The sequence below is a fragment of the Heloderma suspectum genome, chromosome 3, assembly GCF_057233095.1.
Source record: "Heloderma suspectum isolate Gila_16-S chromosome 3, 16-S_ref, whole genome shotgun sequence".
NCBI lineage: Eukaryota > Metazoa > Chordata > Lepidosauria > Squamata > Helodermatidae > Heloderma > Heloderma suspectum.
Genome location: NC_139460.1, coordinates 194,502,324 through 194,521,773, shown reverse-complemented (window position 1 = coordinate 194,521,773; position 19,450 = coordinate 194,502,324). Strand labels below are relative to the sequence as shown.

Sequence of the window (19,450 nt, the reverse complement as noted above, 5' to 3'; positions counted from 1 at the left end):
ACATGTAGATGTGAAAAAAGAACTGTAGAAGCAGGAAGGGAATACTTCAGTGTGCCCAGTCCCTTAACAGCTTACTTTGCTACAAAGGGCAAGGGATGGAGTTACTACAGCTCTGTGCTAAAGTTACTTCTTTCTTTTCCTTACGATTTCTGGATTAGAATGGGCCTCCTTGGCAGCTAGCAGATCTGGCATAACGGTCCCTCTAATGCAAAGTAGGCACAGCAGGAAGCCTTGGTGATATGAATTCCCATACCTCGAGATTTGTGTAGGGTAACTCCCTGTAGTGAATCCTTTGATAGCCTGCTTTGGTATTTACTAGGCAAGATATACCAGTATGCACATATTAGGCATAGGTCTGACAGAAAATGATTCTCTTCAGGTTCCTGGAAGTATTATAGATCCCAAATATTGAATTCCAGGACCTTTCAACATTTTAAAAAAAGTGATAAATAGAAAGAAAAGTCAGAGTTACAAAACAGCTGCCCGTTAGTCCATCCATACTTTTCCAAATTTATTTAGGAAAAAAAAATAACATGAGCAAAATGAGAGTACTTTCAGTGTTACAAGAAAGTATATAAATGTCTAGCAATAGTCAATCTGGTTTTTTAAATACAAAATAACCACATGAACACCTAATATACAGGTTTCATTTGAATACATATTTATTAGATAAATATTAGGTTGTCACATCATCTAACTACATACAGTTTTGCAAGACTAAAAATCACAATTATTTTTTCTGACCAGTTTTAAAGTATGAAATGATTGCATTGTACTGTACATACAATGTACAAACAAAGACAATGGCCATTTTTGCATGTTAATTCAGATTGTACTTTTTTTAAATTCTCCTCTGATCACAATATCAAAAAATTGTACAAAGTATGAATTTGGTTACAATCTTTTTTATTATTTAATCCCCTTATTTTCTTCATTATTTTTGTAGCACCCTAAAAATACACAGGTGATAAGACTAGTACACTTAAGCTAATTATTACATGAAGGTAAAACAAAAAATGCAACAAAAATTCTTTTCACAAAGGATCCCGAGTATATTACAAGAAGTGAAACAAATGTGGAGACTTCACAAACGCTAACAAACAGGATTCATTTTCCACATAAGATGGATCTTCAAGCTTTTATTTTTTTTCCTGCGAAATTAAAAACAATGCACATTCCAAGGAAAATGAATGCATTTCTGTTAACATGTCTCTATTTTCCATTTACATATGTACAGATGTCCCTGGAGTCTCCACTGCAGACATTGGTGTGTTTTCATCATCATATAATAACAATAATAATAATGTCTTGGCAGTAGAACTATAAATCTCTGTTGGTTCTTTTCTAGGTGGGTGTCTATAGGGAAACAATAAAAAAAAACCCCAAACCAAATACCTCTGAAACAAAAAATACTGTGGGGATATAATTTTTCCCTCCAACACAAAATAACTCATTAAGGCTGCAATCCTATACACTTACCTGGGAGTAAGTCTCATTGAACTTAATGGAACTTACTTTAGAGTAGACATGCATAGGATTGCGCTGCATCTTATTTAGTAGGTCTTCTCCACATGATGGCAGTGAAGAGATTAAAATTAACTTTTTTAAAATTTCCTCTATCCTAAAACAGTCCCAGTAATAAGATGCTGATGAGTAATCTGTGTGTGTGTGTGTGTGTGTGTGTGTGTGTGTAGATCAGGCATTTTGGGCTAACTTCACAAAGGATGCCCCACTGATAAATACGCCCTTTGATAAAATATAAAGGAAGTACGTGGCTGGATCTCAGCAGCTGCTTTCACCTGTGCACAAACCCAGCTCAGATAGCCCTTGTGTTCAGTCAACTTGTGTCCCCTTTCTGCAGACCTAATCAGTATAAATAACATCTATAGCAGCCAAATGCACATCTAATTCTTTTACTAGAGAAAATAAATCTTCAAATGATAGCCTTATATGAAGTATGTTCATTAGTTCCAGGGGTTCTCTCCTCAACAGGTACTTTTTATGTGATGCATTTAGATTGCCATCAGCAAATATAGTCCTCAACACATCTACTCTTAAATGGTTCTGTTTCCAGTTAAACAGAAAAGAAATCATTTCAAGTAACTAGTTTAGATAGATGTGTACTCAACAGTAGAAGAGCAATTTTATAAAACGAGTGAGAGAATCTGAACAGACAAAAGACAATATATGGCTTAACACAGGCCTGCACAACTTGTGGCCCATCAAGATGACTACAGCCTACCAACCACATATTGTAGCCTGCCAGATGATTGACATTTTTCCTCATTTAGCAGATATCATCAACAGGAACTTCATTGGGCCCCTGGTGGGCCATCATACATGGCTATGACTGGTGTGCTGTGTTTGATTTAATGGTCACAGGACTGCGTGCACCTAGCTTTAAAAGAAAAGCATGAATGGGACAACAAAAAGTCAGCTTAACCTTAGCTGCCCATACAAATAATGTCAATAATCTTGTAAACAATGCAGCAAAATACAGGGGAAAGCTACTTTAGAAAAAACACACCAAACAGTACTGCATTTCTAAGGGAAGGAGCCTCTCTAAACATCAGTGTCACAGTGGTATCCCATCCCAGTTGTGGAATCACATAACCCAGATGTCCATTAGCAGAGATCCTTCGCAGTGTATATAAGACAATAAAGTATATTCTGTACTACGTTCCCCTTTCCTGTGCATAGGACAGTGTCATTTTCTGAGGGATATAAACAAGAGCTTTAAAGATAGCTCCTTTAGCTTACAGAACAGAAGCATAGGGTGATTTATGCTAAGATAGTCGCCTTTCCTAGTACACAACTGTTTCTTTGCACGGCAGTTCAGGACACCAGCCAGATGTATTATATTTGGTTGCAAAACTGATAGGGGCTAATTTATCAAAGGGAAAAATAAATGCTCCTTTAGTCCAAGAACCCTTTAGAAAAAGAAAAGAAAAATACCCACTTTTTCTTGGACTATGTATTTTAAAAACAAATGTATAATCAGATCATGAAAATGTTGAATATTATAATCAAAGATGATACTAAAATATTCACAAAAGGTATTTACAATAGCAATTCTTAAAATAAATGATTTTGCATAATGAACAGAGCTTCTTTTGAGAAAAAAATGAGAAAACCTCAATAAAAGGGTGGTGGGGGAAAAGTAAATGGAAGAACATCTCTACATAAAATGTTTTACAAATTCAACACGCCTAATGGAAAATAATAGAGGAACTAAAACTGCCATTTCCTGTAATATCTACAGCAAGGTGCTGTGGACTAGCATATATATATATATAACAAGATGCTAAGAACAAATGCTCAAAGAATTTACAAGCATGACTTTGGTGAAGAGAGCAAATTCAGAATGGAATGCACACATCATGCCATTCACAGAGGGCAAGGTGGGTGGAGTTCACACACTGAAATCAACAAGCAAGAGTTCATCTGGCACAAAGTTGAAAGCCTACTGCTGAAATCAAATAAGGGAATATTTGATTTGATTCTGGACAGGGAAGGAAGCGATCAAGGTTTCTTTATTCACAAAAAAGCAGTATCTGTACACAATAGGCAGAAGATGAAATGTTGGCCCATAAGGGCAGAGTTGGCACACATGCACGTCTTAACATACAGATACTATACATAATTTATAAAGCGAGAACGACTGAGAGTACAAAAATGGGCCCACAAGCGACTGGAAGCTCATGCAGGAGGGAAGCAACCACATGAGAAGCACAAATACCACGGAAGCATTGTGGCACGAGAGTCTGCAGTACTACTGTACCAAAGTAACTTATTCTTCCCATGCCTGTTAACCTTGGAAATATTTTTAAAAGGAGGAGAAAAGGTCCTGGCAGCTAAATGATACGACAAACTTGAAAAAAGAAAGAAATGCTGAACCACTAAAGACAAGCTGGAAAATACGAAGCAAACCATGAGGGGTGTAAGGTATCTCTCTCATTGCAAATGCCTTTCAAGTCAATTATTTAAAACAAGAATGTGAGCAGTTTTTCCCTCCCTCATCTTCTTGCACAACTTTGCCACCTTTTCCTATTAGGAACTGAGCAATGGTCTAATTGCACAGGTTAAGAAAATGGAAAACTCTTAGTGACATTTTATAGTTTTTTTGCTTTTCCCACTTCATATGTAAATATGGTTCTCCCCTCCCTCTTAAAAAAAAAGTTGACTACTATATTATCACAAAATGTGGTCATTTGAAACCAAATCCCTTAAGGGAAAAAAAAAGAGGAAAGAGGGAGACAGAAGAAAACAAGGTATCCAAGTCTCAGTGTTAAAGCATAGGAGTTACTTTGCCCACAAGATTACTAAAACAAAAAAAAAGATTGCTACAATTTAGAAAAACACGCTTGCCACAGCCTGGAGATTCACAGGACTCCTCCACCACGGATAAACTATTGTCTAAACAACAGATGCCTCCCCCTGATGCATTTTGTATTTTTATCTTACTTGTGACAACTTTATTGGGTTTTTTTGTGCTTTTTGGTATGTGTTTTATGGTTTTGAGTTTGTTTGGCTAGTCTGAATGTACTGCCAAATGTTGTCCTTATTCCGTCTGACAGAAATGTACAGACTAGGGCCTGCACAACTTGGGAAGGAACACAGTGAAATAGACGCTACAGCAAAAGGAGGGAAACCCATGGAAGAACACAAGTTGGAAGGACATTCTGAAACTGGTCATTTAGAATAGTTCTGTTGACTTTTCTTCCTTCCTTTGCTGTGACTGGTTTCTACTGGGATATTTCTCACTACATATATCCCAAAACTCACTCTCTATCTCTCTGCAGAATTAACAAGTGAGGTTTTCCACAGCTGCACAAACCATCTGTGATGTAGAGTGGCAGTCTATGAGGTCACCACCTTATTGTCCTCTTGCTTCCCCCCCCCCCCCAATTAATGAAGCTTGACTCAAGCAGTTCTGAGATGAAGAAAATAGGGAGTGTGCACCATTTGCTCAAGTTGTGAGTTTGTCCTCGCGGAAAAAGGGTGGTTTGGGATTCCTCACTGTGAAGCTACAGATGTGTCAAACAAGTGAGAGGTGTTGGAGCCAAAATACAGAAGGCTTCAGTTGTTCTCAAAAAGAGAGAGAAGGTCATCATTGCTATTGCTTGGTAAGTCAGGAGGATCCAGGTACGAAAGTAGCTCATCTGGATTTGTGAGTTCTGGAAGCAGCTGGAAAATAAAGATGGGAAATTTGAAGACCATAAAATCATAGGAGTGAAGCAGATGGCAATTTGCAGGCTTAAGGCCCCTTGTTTGTTGGAAGATATGGCTCTGAAAGTTCTCTTCATGGTTAGAGAAAACAGTGCTTTATACATTCCAGCCAATGCAATTACTGAGCTACACAGCTGCTAGCTTGTACAACCTTCATGTGAGTAAGGCACTGCATATGGTAAAAGACAGACAAATGTTATGGGTCCTGCACTGAGAGCTGCCACATGGAAATGGTTTTCTCAGCAGCCCCTCCTATCTATATCTATATATCCCTACACATAAAAAGATAACATGCCAGGGAAAAGGCTACCTTAGATCTTTCTCCCTGACATACAAGTTTTGTATGCACAAAGGGAACTTTTTAATGTGGAAAAGCATTCACTCTTATGCCTGCAGTCTGAATGGCACAGCTCAGTTAACAGATTCAACACGTAGGGCTTCTGCTCATCTGTTTCTCCTCTAGGACACACTAATATTATGGCTTCTAGATTATCCTGTGTCAAAAAGACACTCACTTGATTTGCCAAGCCGGTAGTTAAGTGTGTGGCAGAAAGCCAACATGAGGTGGTACAGCAGTATCTTACTATTATGGGCATTCTGCCATCGCACTCATCCTATCATACCAAATGCAATTACACAAGCAGACAATGTGTAGCACATCCTGTAAATACCATTCTAGGGGCAGCCATTTGAGAAGATTAGTATGTATATGAACTTCTGTATAGATTTCCTTAAAGATGCATACAATACTCTGCAGGTTATTTTCAGCCATGTTTAGGGATGTTTTAGATATTTGATGCTTCCTAGAAGAAAGCATAAGAACTGCTGATTGTCCTGTGGTGATCACAGATGCACATGCAATTTTGCTGGGTATTCATGTGATGTCAATGTTAAATGCTTTGGGAAGCTGCAGCCAACTTGTTTTGGTCTTTTGTCTGAAATTCAACAAGAATTGGTTGTGAACCCTTGGGGTGCTATTTTTTTTAAAAGGTTAAATGCAACAGTCATTCAATCACTAGTTAATATAACGACTAAAATTGCATCAATGTTGCTTGCATTCAGTTTAGCTAAATAATGTGTTGGTTTTGCTTCACCTGTACAGTGCTTCACCTTCCAACCTTCCTGAGATACATAAACAGATGTGAAGTTAGATACTTGTTGAATGAAAATGTTACTGTAGCTTTGGCTTGCCAATGATTCAAACAGGCTTGAAATTATAATTCAGTGGGCAGGACCACAGAGGCTGTAGACAGTCATCACAGCCTACACAAACCGTCTCATTTGTTCTCAGGGCACCCAAGTGACCAATAACCATACCTGGACATGTAAGGTGTGAGCTGATACAGTGATAGGCCCCATGTGGGCTTTTGATTATAATGCAACGTTCTCATGGATGAGTATTTTTCTTTCCACATTTTGGAACACTTTTTCTATAAAGCCTCTTGCATGATGGCTTTTCTCAGCTTCTCCCCCATGGATTCTTGTTTTTGTAAAACATGTTCATTCTTTGCCCACAGATAGGTTTGTCCCATCCTACTACAGATAATGATGAAAGGAATGGCTTTCTTGCAGACTAAATTGCATCTCTTCCTTCTAGGAGAGCAAATACATGATTTCTGTCACTAGGTCCCACACTACAGCACAGCCTGGTAGCAAGCGATCCACAGTATTAAAACACCAGCCAACAAGGGAGAGGGAACCACTTATGTGTTCCAATTCAGAAAGAAGCATATTTAAAAACAGGGTCTACAAGTGTGTGCGCGCTCCCAACTCAGCCAATAATCCACAGAATGTATAACCAAACTTTTTAACATTTTACATCTGTCCTGAAGAAGGATATTCTTTATCACTCAAGACTTTCAATCTTTTAAAAACTGGTTGGTCCAATAAAAGGTATATTGAACTATTCTATTCCTTTTGAAAGTTAAGACAAATGACATCTAAATAAATAAAGGCCCTGATGGCTTAGATTTTAGCAGTCTTTATATTCCTCTCATGTGCTTATTTGTGGTATACTATGTAGTATACTATGTAAGCTGTGAGAATTAGTCAACAAACCTGTTAAAATTCTTGGCTTGGATCCTAAGATAGGTTAACTTAAAGAAGCTTACAGAAGGAAAGTTTCCTGTCCCCTCTTCCTTTCCTGCAGCCACTTGCCCCTCCCCCCAAAAAGCCTCTTCGGAGAAGTGGAGGCCGTGGCTCCTGAACAATGAGGTATGTGGAGTGGGGGATTGCTGGAGGAGGGGGAAATTGCCCAAAATCAGGTGGTTAGGATCCAAGCCCTTATATTTAGATAGATTAGCTTGCCAACAGAGGGATTTTATTACATCATCTTTAAACATGTCTGTCATGTAGAGATGCTGTAAGACAGGGGTCCCTAAACTTTTTGGACCTGTGGGCACATTTGGGAATTTGAGAAACTGCTGTGGGGACTACCACAAAATGGCTCCCATGGAGGATGTGGCTAGTCACATAATGGTTGCCGTGGGGGCCTGGCTAATCAAGAGGTGGTGGGGAGGGAAAGAAATTGTGAGGCTAGAGAATGGGAGGGATGAGAAAATGGAAAGAATTTCTTCCTGACCCACCTGTTATTTGGTCCACACAGACCTTTCCTCTTGGCATTCTCTCTCTCTCTCTCTCTCTCCACTCACTGCCTCTAGCCTCACTATTTCTCCCTCTTCCCTGTCCCTAGCCTTCTTCTTTCTCTCCACTCCTAGCCCCAGCCTTGCTCCTTTGCTCCCACTCACCCATTTACCTTGCTGTTTCTCCACCCTCCTAGCCTCTAGCCTCACTGTTTCTCTCCCCTCAACCTCTTTCCCTTGCTTTCTATTCCGGCCCACTGAACAGCTGCTGATCAGTGGCAGGTTCAGGAACAGGAAGGAGAACCTGTTTACCCTAACTTTTTAATTTTTTTTTTTTAAGGGGGCAGGGATTGAAGAGTTTTGCAGGCAACATTGGAGGTGTCCACGGGGTGCTGCGTTGGGAACCCCTGCTACAAGAGGTCAGACCTCTCATTGCCTCGAATGGTGGCCCTGGACTTTACTGTCAGAGATGGAATGAGGAGGAAGCAGAGAATGGATTTGTACTTTCATGAATGTCAGAATCCAGCATTATTGTTATAACCTGCCCCCATCTCATACCTAGGCATCTGTCTATGGGCTAAGTAAGCATCTGTAATATTCTTAAACATTCTTAAAAAATAATCTAAGATTTAAAAAAAATCATCTTGCATTACCCTTTCCTCTCCCTTTCTTTTCTTCCTTTTGTTGTCACTGCCCCTCCCTGCACATTGATTAAGGGTAAGCTCTCTTTTTGATGTGTTTCTTTGTGAAGCACCATGTACACTGATGCTGCTGTATACCTATCAATTAATAATAACTGATTGTAATTGCATAAGTGGCCCATTCCTCATGAGAAAAGCTGCTCTTGTGCCCCCATCCTCACCCACACACATCATCACAGACAAGATACCACATTGCATGACATGGAGCTGCTTAAAATGGAAAGGCTTTTCTCAGAAAGGCCAGAGTCTGCCTTGTTAGCTGTAGTGATCAAATGCAGAAAATGAGGGCATATGCTGGGAAAGCTGTTCCCTGTTGCCCTCCATTTTTCATCCCTTTAGAAACTCAAGGCACATTCTAAAGCAAGCAGATGACAGAATGACACAAACTTACATCCAGCGAAGGCTCCGGCATGTCAGATGCTCCCTGCCCACCAGCCTGACCTTCTAAGGCTGAGGAGGGGTTAAAGGCCAGGTCATTGTGTGGATGGTTGCTAGAAGCGGCCTGTGGCGGCTGCCGGGACTGCTGGGTAGGAGGACCGCTGTGATGTAATGGCTGCCCTGACTGGCTGCTGGGATGAGGTACGTGCAAACCTTGCTGCATGGAACTATGGGACTGATCAGTGCTGCCGGGATGAGGGATCTGCGGAGGAGGAAAGAAGCAGGAAAGCAAAAGTGAGGCGAGACGGTACAAAGCTCGAAGATGGTATGGGGGGGAAATTAAACTTCTTCACTGTAAACTGCTCTATAAGCCATGATAAATGTGAAACACGTACTGCAAAATTATGGACTTAGGACAGTCATCTGCCATCAGGGAAAAGGAATACACAGGGAACAATCTGTTGGGGTTTGAGTCCTCGGGATTTATAAAGACTTTTTTTTTTTTAAAGGTTCAGCTTGGTAGGGGATCCAGATTTCTGTTTAGCCTGCTTCTGCCTTGAAACAGCTACGTCTGGAAAGATGGAGCTATTTAGTAACTTTCATAACATGCATCTTGATACACTTCTTTTGGGTGAAGAAAAAATTCAGTTTTGCTGTGGTTCTCATTTAGTAACATCTTCTGGGAAAATAAGGCATCCCTATCACAGAAGCAGATCTTGAGCATTCAGTTAGGAGCTGAGGGGAAAAAATTGCCTGAAGCTTGGCATGTCTTGTATTTCTCATTAAAAAAAACCCTACTAGACCACACACACACACACTTATAAAATATAAAATGATTTTGTGTCCATAGCTTAGTGAATCACTCTTCTTTTGTACAAGCCTTCCTTCAGTGCCAGAGCATGCCTTGCAAGCTGACTTCAGCACCATGAAGAAAATTAAATGTATGAATATTTCTCGAAAAAGAACTGAATTCAGTTGCTATAAAGGAGTATAAACCAAGGATGAGCAGAAAACACAATGCCATTCAACAGAAAGTGTGTCAAAATCCTAAAGCATAGGAGTCTTATTAACTTAAACATACACAAGATGCAATCCTATGCATGGTTAGAGAGAGAAAAGTCCTACAACTCCCATGGGAGTTGTAGGAATTATTTTTCTGTCTAAACATGCATAGGATTGCACCCTTAAATAGTATAGAATTATTTTATTTTAGTCGTAATAGACAATATTTTAAAACCACCAGAACATTGAAGTAATCATTCTTATGCTTTAAACAGCTGACCACGGTAGTCTGTGTATCCCATCCGTTACGAATGATCTTGGATGTGCTAACAGAGGTCAACTGTCTCATTCCTTGTAGGAACAAGTTATTCAATAGCCATCTTTCAAATTATCTTTCATTGTTATCATTTGTTCATATAAAATCCCTGTCAGTGCAACTGCCCCCTCCAGTGGAAGGGGCATGTCAACCCCCCTTGTTCCATCTACAATTAAGAAAACGAGACTTTATTAGAAGGCAGTTATTGTTTATTGAGCCATGCTACAGCACAGGATTCATAGTAAGGGTCTTAAAGTTCTGAGTGTTGTCATTCTAGTTGTGAGAAAAGATGAGTTGGTGAAAGACCAGTTGACCCAGGAGACATATCTAGAGAAGCTGGACCCACCTTCTTTGTAACCTCTCTTTTGTGCTTCTCTGGTCTCTCTGAATCTACACTGGATGTAAAAAGCTTTCCCAGCCAAAAGGCTGCCCTTTGTGGAGAACTGGAGGATAACTGACTTCAGAACATAGTTCAGTCTACCAAGCTTCACTGGTAACCTTTACTGCAAATGTTCAACTGGAAATAAATCTCTGGGCTCCCTCACACCAAGCATGGCTGCTACTTGTCTTCACTAGCTGGTCCAAGTCTTCTAGTTGGTCAGATTGAGAACCAGTGCCTCTATCTTCCCTCTCCTTTTCATCCATACTGACCCCCAGTCTGTTTTCACTCAATTGGTACAGCTGATATCTGTTGGTATCTTTGGTATCCTGTACAGTTGGTATCTTCCCCCCACAACTCTCTCCCTTGTCTTTTTGTTCACCAAATCTCCTTCCCTCCTCTCCTATTATATCCTTCTCCTTGCTACCCTTCCCTTCCTCCTCTCCTTTTACAATGTGTTTCTCCAGTCTTCCTTTGCTTTTGCTCTCCTCCATTTCTCTCTCATCTTCTTCTGCTCTGCTTCCTGCTCCTTTCTCCCTCCTTGCCTCTCTCTGCTACTGGGGCCATTTAAAAGGCCTGCTCTCATCAGCCCCCCCTTCCTCCCCTGGCCTAATCGGCTGCCACTGTGGTGACTGCCCAGCCTCTGGCAAGCTGACAAGTGTGTGGTGCCAGCTAATGTCAGCAAATTACGTCAGACAACTGAACAGCCCTATCAGGTCCCTTCTCCAATCGGGGCAACAAGAGATGGAGTGGCGACCTCTGGTGGATCACCACAGGCCCCAGCCACTTTCAGAGACTGGGCACTAAGATGGTCTTGCCTCCTCCTGCTAACAAATAAGGCAAAAAATACTGTTCAAAGTGGCATGCTAAAACTGATATCTGAGTCCCTGGAGCACCACACAGGTGACCATGGTACTTCTCTGCTTTGACATTCCATGCTTGGTGACAAAAAAAAATAATCACTAAGAGGCAATAAACCAAAACAGTAGTCTGTGAATCAGTTGTCTGGACATAAGACAAAAGATGGCCTTGTAGGCCCTTTCCAACCCTATTACTATTCCATGACTACAATCTCTCCAACAAAAAAGAGTCCAATCTGGTTATTTTTTAAGGGTGGTTTAAATGATATAGGAGCCCAGGGAACCCAATGCTGCACCATATTCTAAGGATTCAACCTGTTATGAGCCATATTTTGCTCTCATCTTTACTTTCCAAAGGGTTTTAAAGGAGCACAGCATGGAGCGAATACCCTCATTCCCCATACCTCCAGTTCTAAGAGGGTAAGATTAAACCGGGGTGCCAATTTGATATGGGTGGTCTGTAGTACCCTGATCGGCAACTAATTTTTACAAAGGGTGGGAAGATTCAATGGGTCAAGCCCTCCCAACAAATGACCTACTTATAAAAACAATCCCTCCTTCCTGCCACTCTGTGTGTGAAACAGTCAACGGGGGAGAGAAGAGATGGGAAAGTGAGCTAGGAAGAAATCTCCATAGTCCCCGCTGATACCTCCCCCTCTTCTCCCTTCTGACTTCCCTATTTGTGTGTGTATGAGTGCACAAGTGTCAGGGGGGTGGGGCACATGAGAAAATATCTGTTCCGTAGGTGGTGCTCTTTCTCTTTCCATCTTTGCCCCTTTTTTTGCTAGGGTAGGGAGAGGCCCTCCTCCTCCTCTCACACTCGGGGAAATAAAAAAGCGGAGGGTACTGGCGGAGGGGCGTGTTCCCTGATTATCCCCATCTTTCATTACCATGGATGCAGGAGAAACTTAATTTGCAGCGGTTCACTTTTTCTCTTAATAGAAGTGCACTCTGTCAGTACATCTAGATAATAGATTTTCTCCAGTGTTTGATGGAATGTCACTGGGCCAGATAAATTAACTGCAATGCTGTGGAAGCCTGAGGGCTGCTTCAGACAAGATGTTTTTCTTACATGGGTTTCACATAAGGGGGTGGGGGTGGCAATGTACAAAAAGTGTAGACTCATTTGTGAAGAAAGCACACATAGGCCAATACTCCACCCTAAGTGGCCTGCTAGCAAGTCCCTTTCCCACAGCTGTCACTTCCGCCCCAACCAGGGTGCAAAACGTAGGACTTTCATCCCACTGGGGACCAGATTTACCTCCGTGGGAGCTGGTTGCTGATTCTCCTAGTGCAGATGCTAATAATCTGGGACGTTTTAAAAAACTGGATAAGGAATGTTTTTGCAAAGGCATATTAGTAACACTGCATGCTTTCTACTAATGATAGATCAATCAAGTAGGGTCATGATGGATGTTTCTTCATGACAGTCATGATGGCCTTCTAGGGGGTTCCCTTTTTCGTGTGGCCCACCAGTGGCACTGCCAGGTTTGAAGGGCCCTGGACGAGATGCCATCTGGTGGCTCAACAATGTCGCACCCCTTTCTCCCCCCTGCCCCTGCTACCTGGGTCACTCACTTATGCTCCTCTCCCTTCTGCTTACCAGGTGGTGAGGAGGGAAAAGAACAGGTCCTTTTAAATTGGGGGGGGGGCGGAGGGGAAGAAAGAAAAAGGGACCCATACTTTCCCCTCCCTACTCCTTGGTAAGTGGGATGGGTGGGCAGGGTGATGAGAAGAGGATCACTTTTTCTTTAGTTTAACAAAAGAAAAAGGGAGTCATTCCCCCTCCTCCCCACTCCCTGCTCCCAGATGGAAGGGAGGGGAGGGAAGGACTAGGCTCTTTTTGTTTGTTTCTTCAAAACCTTTTACAGAGGTTGACAGGTGTGGAGGCTCCAGTGCACCTGACAATCTCTAACATGTTTGGAAGGAAGAAAAAAGGACCTGCTCCTTCTCTTTCTGCAGCCTGGTTGGTCTCCCCACCTGACTTACCAAGTGGCAGTGGTGGCAGCAGTTGCCACAGCTTTCCTTTTATTTTTCTAAAAGCAGGTGTGCTGCAGAGTGAAGCTCTAGACAGTTGGGCCCACCAGGTGGAGCTCAGAGGCACAGCACTTTGGGAAAATGAAGGCAGTGGGTGCAACTGGCTGGACCTCTGCTCTGCAGTGTGCCTGGCCTGCAAAAGTGTTTTCTTTTAAGAGAAGGAATAAAGGGGAAGCGTTGAGGCAACTTCTGCTGACAGAGTGCTGCTTTTGCAACAGCACCTCCCCCTCCCCCGCCCCCAGCTTCAAGGCCCTGTGTCCTGCAGTCAGACCCTAGCAGCGCCACTGTGGTCCACAATCCCTCATTTAGGGACCCCTCCTGTACATATAGAAGAGATGCTGAAGAGCAAGTTGCTCTTATGCTGTATATGCCCTATACCGACATCACAACAGGCAACATTTACAGTACTTCTTACTGGCATATGCACTTGAAATGCAAAGTAAAAGCGATTCCCAAAACAAGATTTCTTCAATTCAGGACTCATTTAATTGCTGATAGATAATTTTGTAACTGAATTATATTATTGTTCTCAATTATATTGCAATGTTTTTGTTTTTAATTGCTGTTAGCCACTTTGAGGACTATAAGTTCATTATAATTAAAAAATATAATGTTGTGAAGAGGAAACATACATAATGTTATATCCTGTTTAGATCAATGCAATGAGTTGTGTCTGAGGCTGCCTTTAAGAATGGTCCAGAAACTACTTCTGGGTCAAAATAGGGCTGGAAGATTACTAACTGGGACTGGATGCTTCGACAATATTATACCAGTGCTTGCTTGCTTGCTTTATTTATTAATTACACTTCTGTACTGCCCAATAACCAAAACTCTCTGGGTGGTTCACTAAACAAGAATCATCTGCACTGTCTCCAAGTCTGTTTCAAGGCCAAATTTGAAGTGCTGGTTTTAATTTTAAAAAACTCTAATGGCTTGGGACCACCTTACCTGAAAGATACCTTCTTCTGTATATACCTACTTGGAGGCTCTGCTAATGCACCTCTGCTAATGCACCCCTGCTAAGTGAATTGAGGTGGGTGGTTTCTAGGGAGAGAGCCTTTTTGGTGGTGGCACTCCAGCTGTGGAATAGCCTCCCCAGAGAGGAGGCACCTGGCACTTTCATTATTATCTTTCCAGCACGGGGTGAAAACCTTATTTACTCAGTCCTTTTAAACAACTAAGGGTTTGTCTTATTTTTCTGCAGCTAAAAAAGGATTTATTGAGGCTGCATTTTGCTGTGTTTGTTGTGGCTATATAAATATGGTAAATAAATAAAATACTTACAGGGTCCTGCATAGGGTGACTTAGGGGTTTGTCAAGAGCTGCCATGCTACTGGGCATATCTGGAGGGTGTGACAATTGGGGCCCGTGCATGAAGTCGTTCATAGAAGTTCCACCAGGATTCCCATGGGGGAAATCAAAATTGCTGTGACCTTGGTAACTGTTACCTAGACAGCAAAAGAAAGAGGAAGGTAGAGTTATTATAAAAGGGTACTTCAAATTGGCACCCGTACCAAAAAAAATAAAAATGCTTTGACAGGATCTCTTATGAGTTTACAACAGTGCCACCTGCTCAGAGCATAAAACGTATTTAGATTCCCCTTTCTGGACATGAATTCAAAGCATCTATTAAGATTAATGAAGAAATGGCAGCAACACTTGGCTCAAGCCTGGCCATTGTGCTTCTCGTTTCTACAAAACCTAATAACATTCACGCACTCATTTGGAAAATCGAACATTAATGACCTACTTATTACATCTCATTTATAGCATCAGACCCCAGTAGCACTCTTCTTTTTAAAATGCATTTTGAGCAATTACACTGCCCAGTATCGGTAGAGGTACAGTGACAGTAAGGGTGCAATCCTGTGCATGTTTAGACAGAAAAAAGTCCTAGAACCAGCACTCCCTAGCCAGCCTTGTACTAGCCTACTGGCGGCTGGAGAGAAGAGATGGAGTGCTACATTTCTATGCTGGGCAAAAGAGGGACAGAGCACGCCATCCCTCGTTTGCCAGCCCACTCACTCATCTGCATGCAATTCCTGATCATCTATGGCTACCAGGTTAGTGCTTAAATTCAAGGTTGGGTTAGAGTGCCCTTTGTGTATGTCAGGGCATGTGGAAATTAATTGGTGGACAGACTCAATTTTGCTAGCCTTTCAGCCCTAGCTCAATTACACAAATTACATAAGCACCACTACATCTAATAATCCTGGAGAGAGGAAAAGAGGGTCCTAATAGGGATGTGCTTCAGATTTGGCCAAATCCTGAACCAAACTACGCTGATTTGGGAGATGTCTTAATCAACCTGGGGCTTCTCTGAAGCAGAATGAATCTAAATCTGAAGTTTTGTTAGCAATTTGGAGGATCAGAGATCCTGCTGATGTGTCTGCGCTCTGCAAAAACTGATATGTTTCTCTCCAAGCTCTCCATATAAGGAAAACACCAAAGGGGTGTGTGTGAAGGAGTGTAGTTTTGTGATTGACAGTGCTAGCTTCTAATCACAGTGGACGGTTTTATCAGGACCCTCCAATCCCAGTGCTTTGGGAAAGGGATGTCGAAGTAATACATCACAGGGCTGTTTCAGTGTTCAGTGCTCTTTGTTTCTTCTCCCTCCCAGGAGCCAAAAGGTGAAAAGAGGTGTTTTTTTTTAGTCTGTGTAACCTGGGAGGGTATATCATTCAGTTCAGACAACACAATAACTCGCACTCAGGGGTTGAGTATGGGTTGTCATTGAACTGTGGGTTGTTGTTGAAACATGGATTATCGTGTTGTCTGAACCCAGTCACAATAACAAGCCATGGTTTGTTAAGCACAAACAACCCACAGTTCACAACCCAACAACAAACAATGGGTTCTTTTCATGGATTGTTTGTGGTTAACAAACCATGGTTTGTTATTGCGGCTGGGTTCAGACAACACAATAACCCATGTTTCAGCAATGACTCATGGTTCAGCGTCAACCCACACTCAACCCATACTCTACCCTAGAGTGTGGGTTATCGTGTTGTCTGAGCCCAGCCATTAGGTGCTTAGTTGAAAAATGCTGGATGTTCAAGTTCTTCTGCCTTTGCCACTGTATGCTCTACAACCATCCACCTCTCTCCAGCCCCATGCCCCTATCCGCCCTGTCCTATTGCACTTTCTGTGGCTTTGGTGCCAACTGAGCAGAAAACAAAGCCTTAAACTGTTTTGCGTTCGTTGTAACTCCCTAGCCCTGCACCCATCCTTCTGACATTTTGAAGGTTTCCTGCTTATGGAGACGTCTATGATGCATGCCATTTTCACAGAAATTGCTAAACTAGCATGGAGGGGAGAAGGGGAAATAAATCACTTCTTGCCCTGCCAAAAATTGGAAAACTCCCCTTCCAAAAACATTGGTGCTCAATTTTTTTTTGGTAAGGTTTCTTAGCTAGGACCACGTCTGTGCAGTATGCTATTTTCATAACAATTGCCCAAACACCATAGGGCGGTTAAGCATATCCTTTTTTGGGACCTCACAAACGTTAAAGGCTGATCTTGCACAAAATGTCTGAACCTATTCATCTGAAATATGGCAGACTTGATCCTTTCAGATGGGGCAACCGCCTGCAATTTCTATCCAATTCTGCAAAGAAATAATGTTATTGGCAGTTTTTTAAAACTCAGAATGTAAAGGTATCTAGCACAGTCCCCTCTGCACCTTTTTGTCTGAAACAGGGCAGGTTTCATCCCCTCACAAGGAGCTACTACATCTATAAATTTCATCAAATTCTGTCAAATAGCCAAAATTTTATCATTGTGTATTGATTTCCAATGGCAGTCAACGGGGGGCTCAAAGTTCAGATTTCCAAACTGAGATTTGGATTCAGCCCTGAGTCAAATCAGGCAGCTTCTAAATTGGACTGAAGTGGATCAGGCTGTTTTCCATACCACCAAATTGGGGTTGAAACTGAATCTTGTCTACCAGATCAGGGTCAAAACCGAAATCCCTGCTTCCTAATTTTGTTTGCAATATACATAATTTTACAGGGTGTTCCATTTCAACGGGCAAGTGCTGTCACAATGAGGACCTAACTTCACTGGGCACTATGAGGTCTGATATACTTCAGATGTGAGTTATGTTTTTATTGGTTTTCTAATTATATGTGCGTGTGAGACAATTGGGGGGGTAGCAGCACACAGCGGGGTGGATTAGCCCCACCTACAACTGCACCCCCTGAAATCAACCCCCCTGCAGTCAGGCTTGAAATTAGGTGATGAGGGGAGGGTGTGGGCCTCTTGGGTGGGCCCTCAGACTGCATCGGGCCAACAGGCCACCAGTTCTCTACCCCTGCTATGTAGGCTATGGTGGGGAAATCCTGAGCTTCCAATAAGTCACCTTCCTTAAACGATAATTCATGTAGAAAATCATAAGGATCGCTGTTATCAAGCCACTCCCAATCTCTTTCCCCCTCCACCAAATTTTCCACATTGCTCCACCACAGTACAAATACATCATCTATATAATATCACCACAGAATAAAAGTATCTTGATATGGATTATCTGAGCAATAACTGTGCCTACTTTCAAAATCTTTAATGTAGAACTCATGCCTATCCCCTTGATCTGCCAACAGAATTTCCCCCAAAAGGAAGAATAATTCCAAAATACAACATTTCTACTAATGACATCATAAAATGAGTACATGGATTTTTAACATTCTCCCACATATTAAGGGTTTTAAATAACTGTCTGTGTTTGCTGCAGAAGAATACTGGTGTCTAAGGATCTTACATTAAATGTTGTCAAGTGGTCATCTTCACATGCATCTTTTATGACTCTTAACTTGTTGATGACATCTGTAGAGTCGCATACATAAGATTAAATTTTTGGCATAGAATAACTTAAAAAGAAATCAGTATACCGGAAAGTGGTTCTAAGATGGAATGATTGCTCAATATTCTTGGCTGTTCTGGAGATGGAAAACAGCTGTGTAGAGCTTTGGTAAAATAAAGGTATTCTAGGTTTTTCATTATATAAAAACTTGTACTCTTGTGTTAAATTATATATATATATATATATACACACACACACACACACACACACACACACACACTTATAGCATAATTAGACCCTCTACCAAAAATACTCTGTTCATATACTTTAAGCTGGGTTTTCTGCACCAGAAGTATATGATATTCAATTAGTAACTGACAGCAAACATTTCTTTCATAATCCAGAATTATTATAGTTCTACCTTTGTCAGTCCCACTGATATTTGGATATGCTGCTAAATATCAAAAGTATAAAAATAAGTTCCCAACTAAAGATATGCAAAGGCTGAGACAAACTGGTTTCTAATTTCTCCAAATATAAGTTCGCAGTGGCTCCCATTTATTAGCAAAATTACTGGCAGGCAGCAGGCAGGCACAGCACAGAGAGAAGGCCTCAATGGCAACCAGCAGGAGTTAGTTGTTCTAAAATGTGCTGCTGGACAGTGGTGGCAGTGGAGATGGGCTCCTCACTGGCTGAGAGGTAAAGTTTGCCCTTGAGAGGATGGGGGGAGTATGAAAGGAAGTTAAGCCTAATCAGCAATGCAAGGGCATGAAGGCCAGTGTGTGTTTTCCTTCAGAGGGGACAGAAGCTGTGAGCATAACTGTGAGTGTTGTAACTGCCCTATCCAACCCGTTTTTCTGAAAACTTCAAAAGAGCAGATCTCAAACTCAGATTGGTTTAGGAACCCTGAGTTCTCAAAATTACTCAAGTTTGAAGAGAAGTGATTCCCTCCTAATTCTTTTTCTCATCTCTCTCTCCCATTGAAGATTCAGGCTAGATGTGATGCCCCCTTCCTTTTACATTTTTTTCTCCCCTTTGAAGCTGGAAACAGTAGACTCTGCGCATACTGCAGGATTGCAACTAGCCACTAGGCTGGTCCCCATATGGCTTCAACCTCTTCCAGGTGACTGGAGAAAGAGCCATACGTGCAGCTGTCACACTTCTGTCC

The 19,450-nt window shown here is 41.7% G+C and overlaps 1 protein-coding gene across 2 annotated transcripts in view; it reads right to left on the bottom strand.

The window, feature by feature from the left end:
- Positions 1–491: 491 nt before the first annotated feature.
- Positions 492–19,450, bottom strand: part of ZMIZ1 (zinc finger MIZ-type containing 1) — a 556,702-nt gene continuing 537,743 nt past the window's right edge. For both annotated transcript variants that reach the window (XM_084845236.1, XM_084845235.1), the window contains 3 exons: positions 14,769–14,932; positions 8,904–9,152; positions 492–5,187 (listed from right to left, as the gene is read on the bottom strand). In XM_084845236.1, coding sequence (XP_084701362.1) covers positions 5,080–5,187; positions 8,904–9,152; positions 14,769–14,932 — 521 coding nt within the window. In that variant the 3' untranslated portion in view covers positions 492–5,079. The remainder of the gene's footprint in view (positions 5,188–8,903; positions 9,153–14,768; positions 14,933–19,450) is intronic.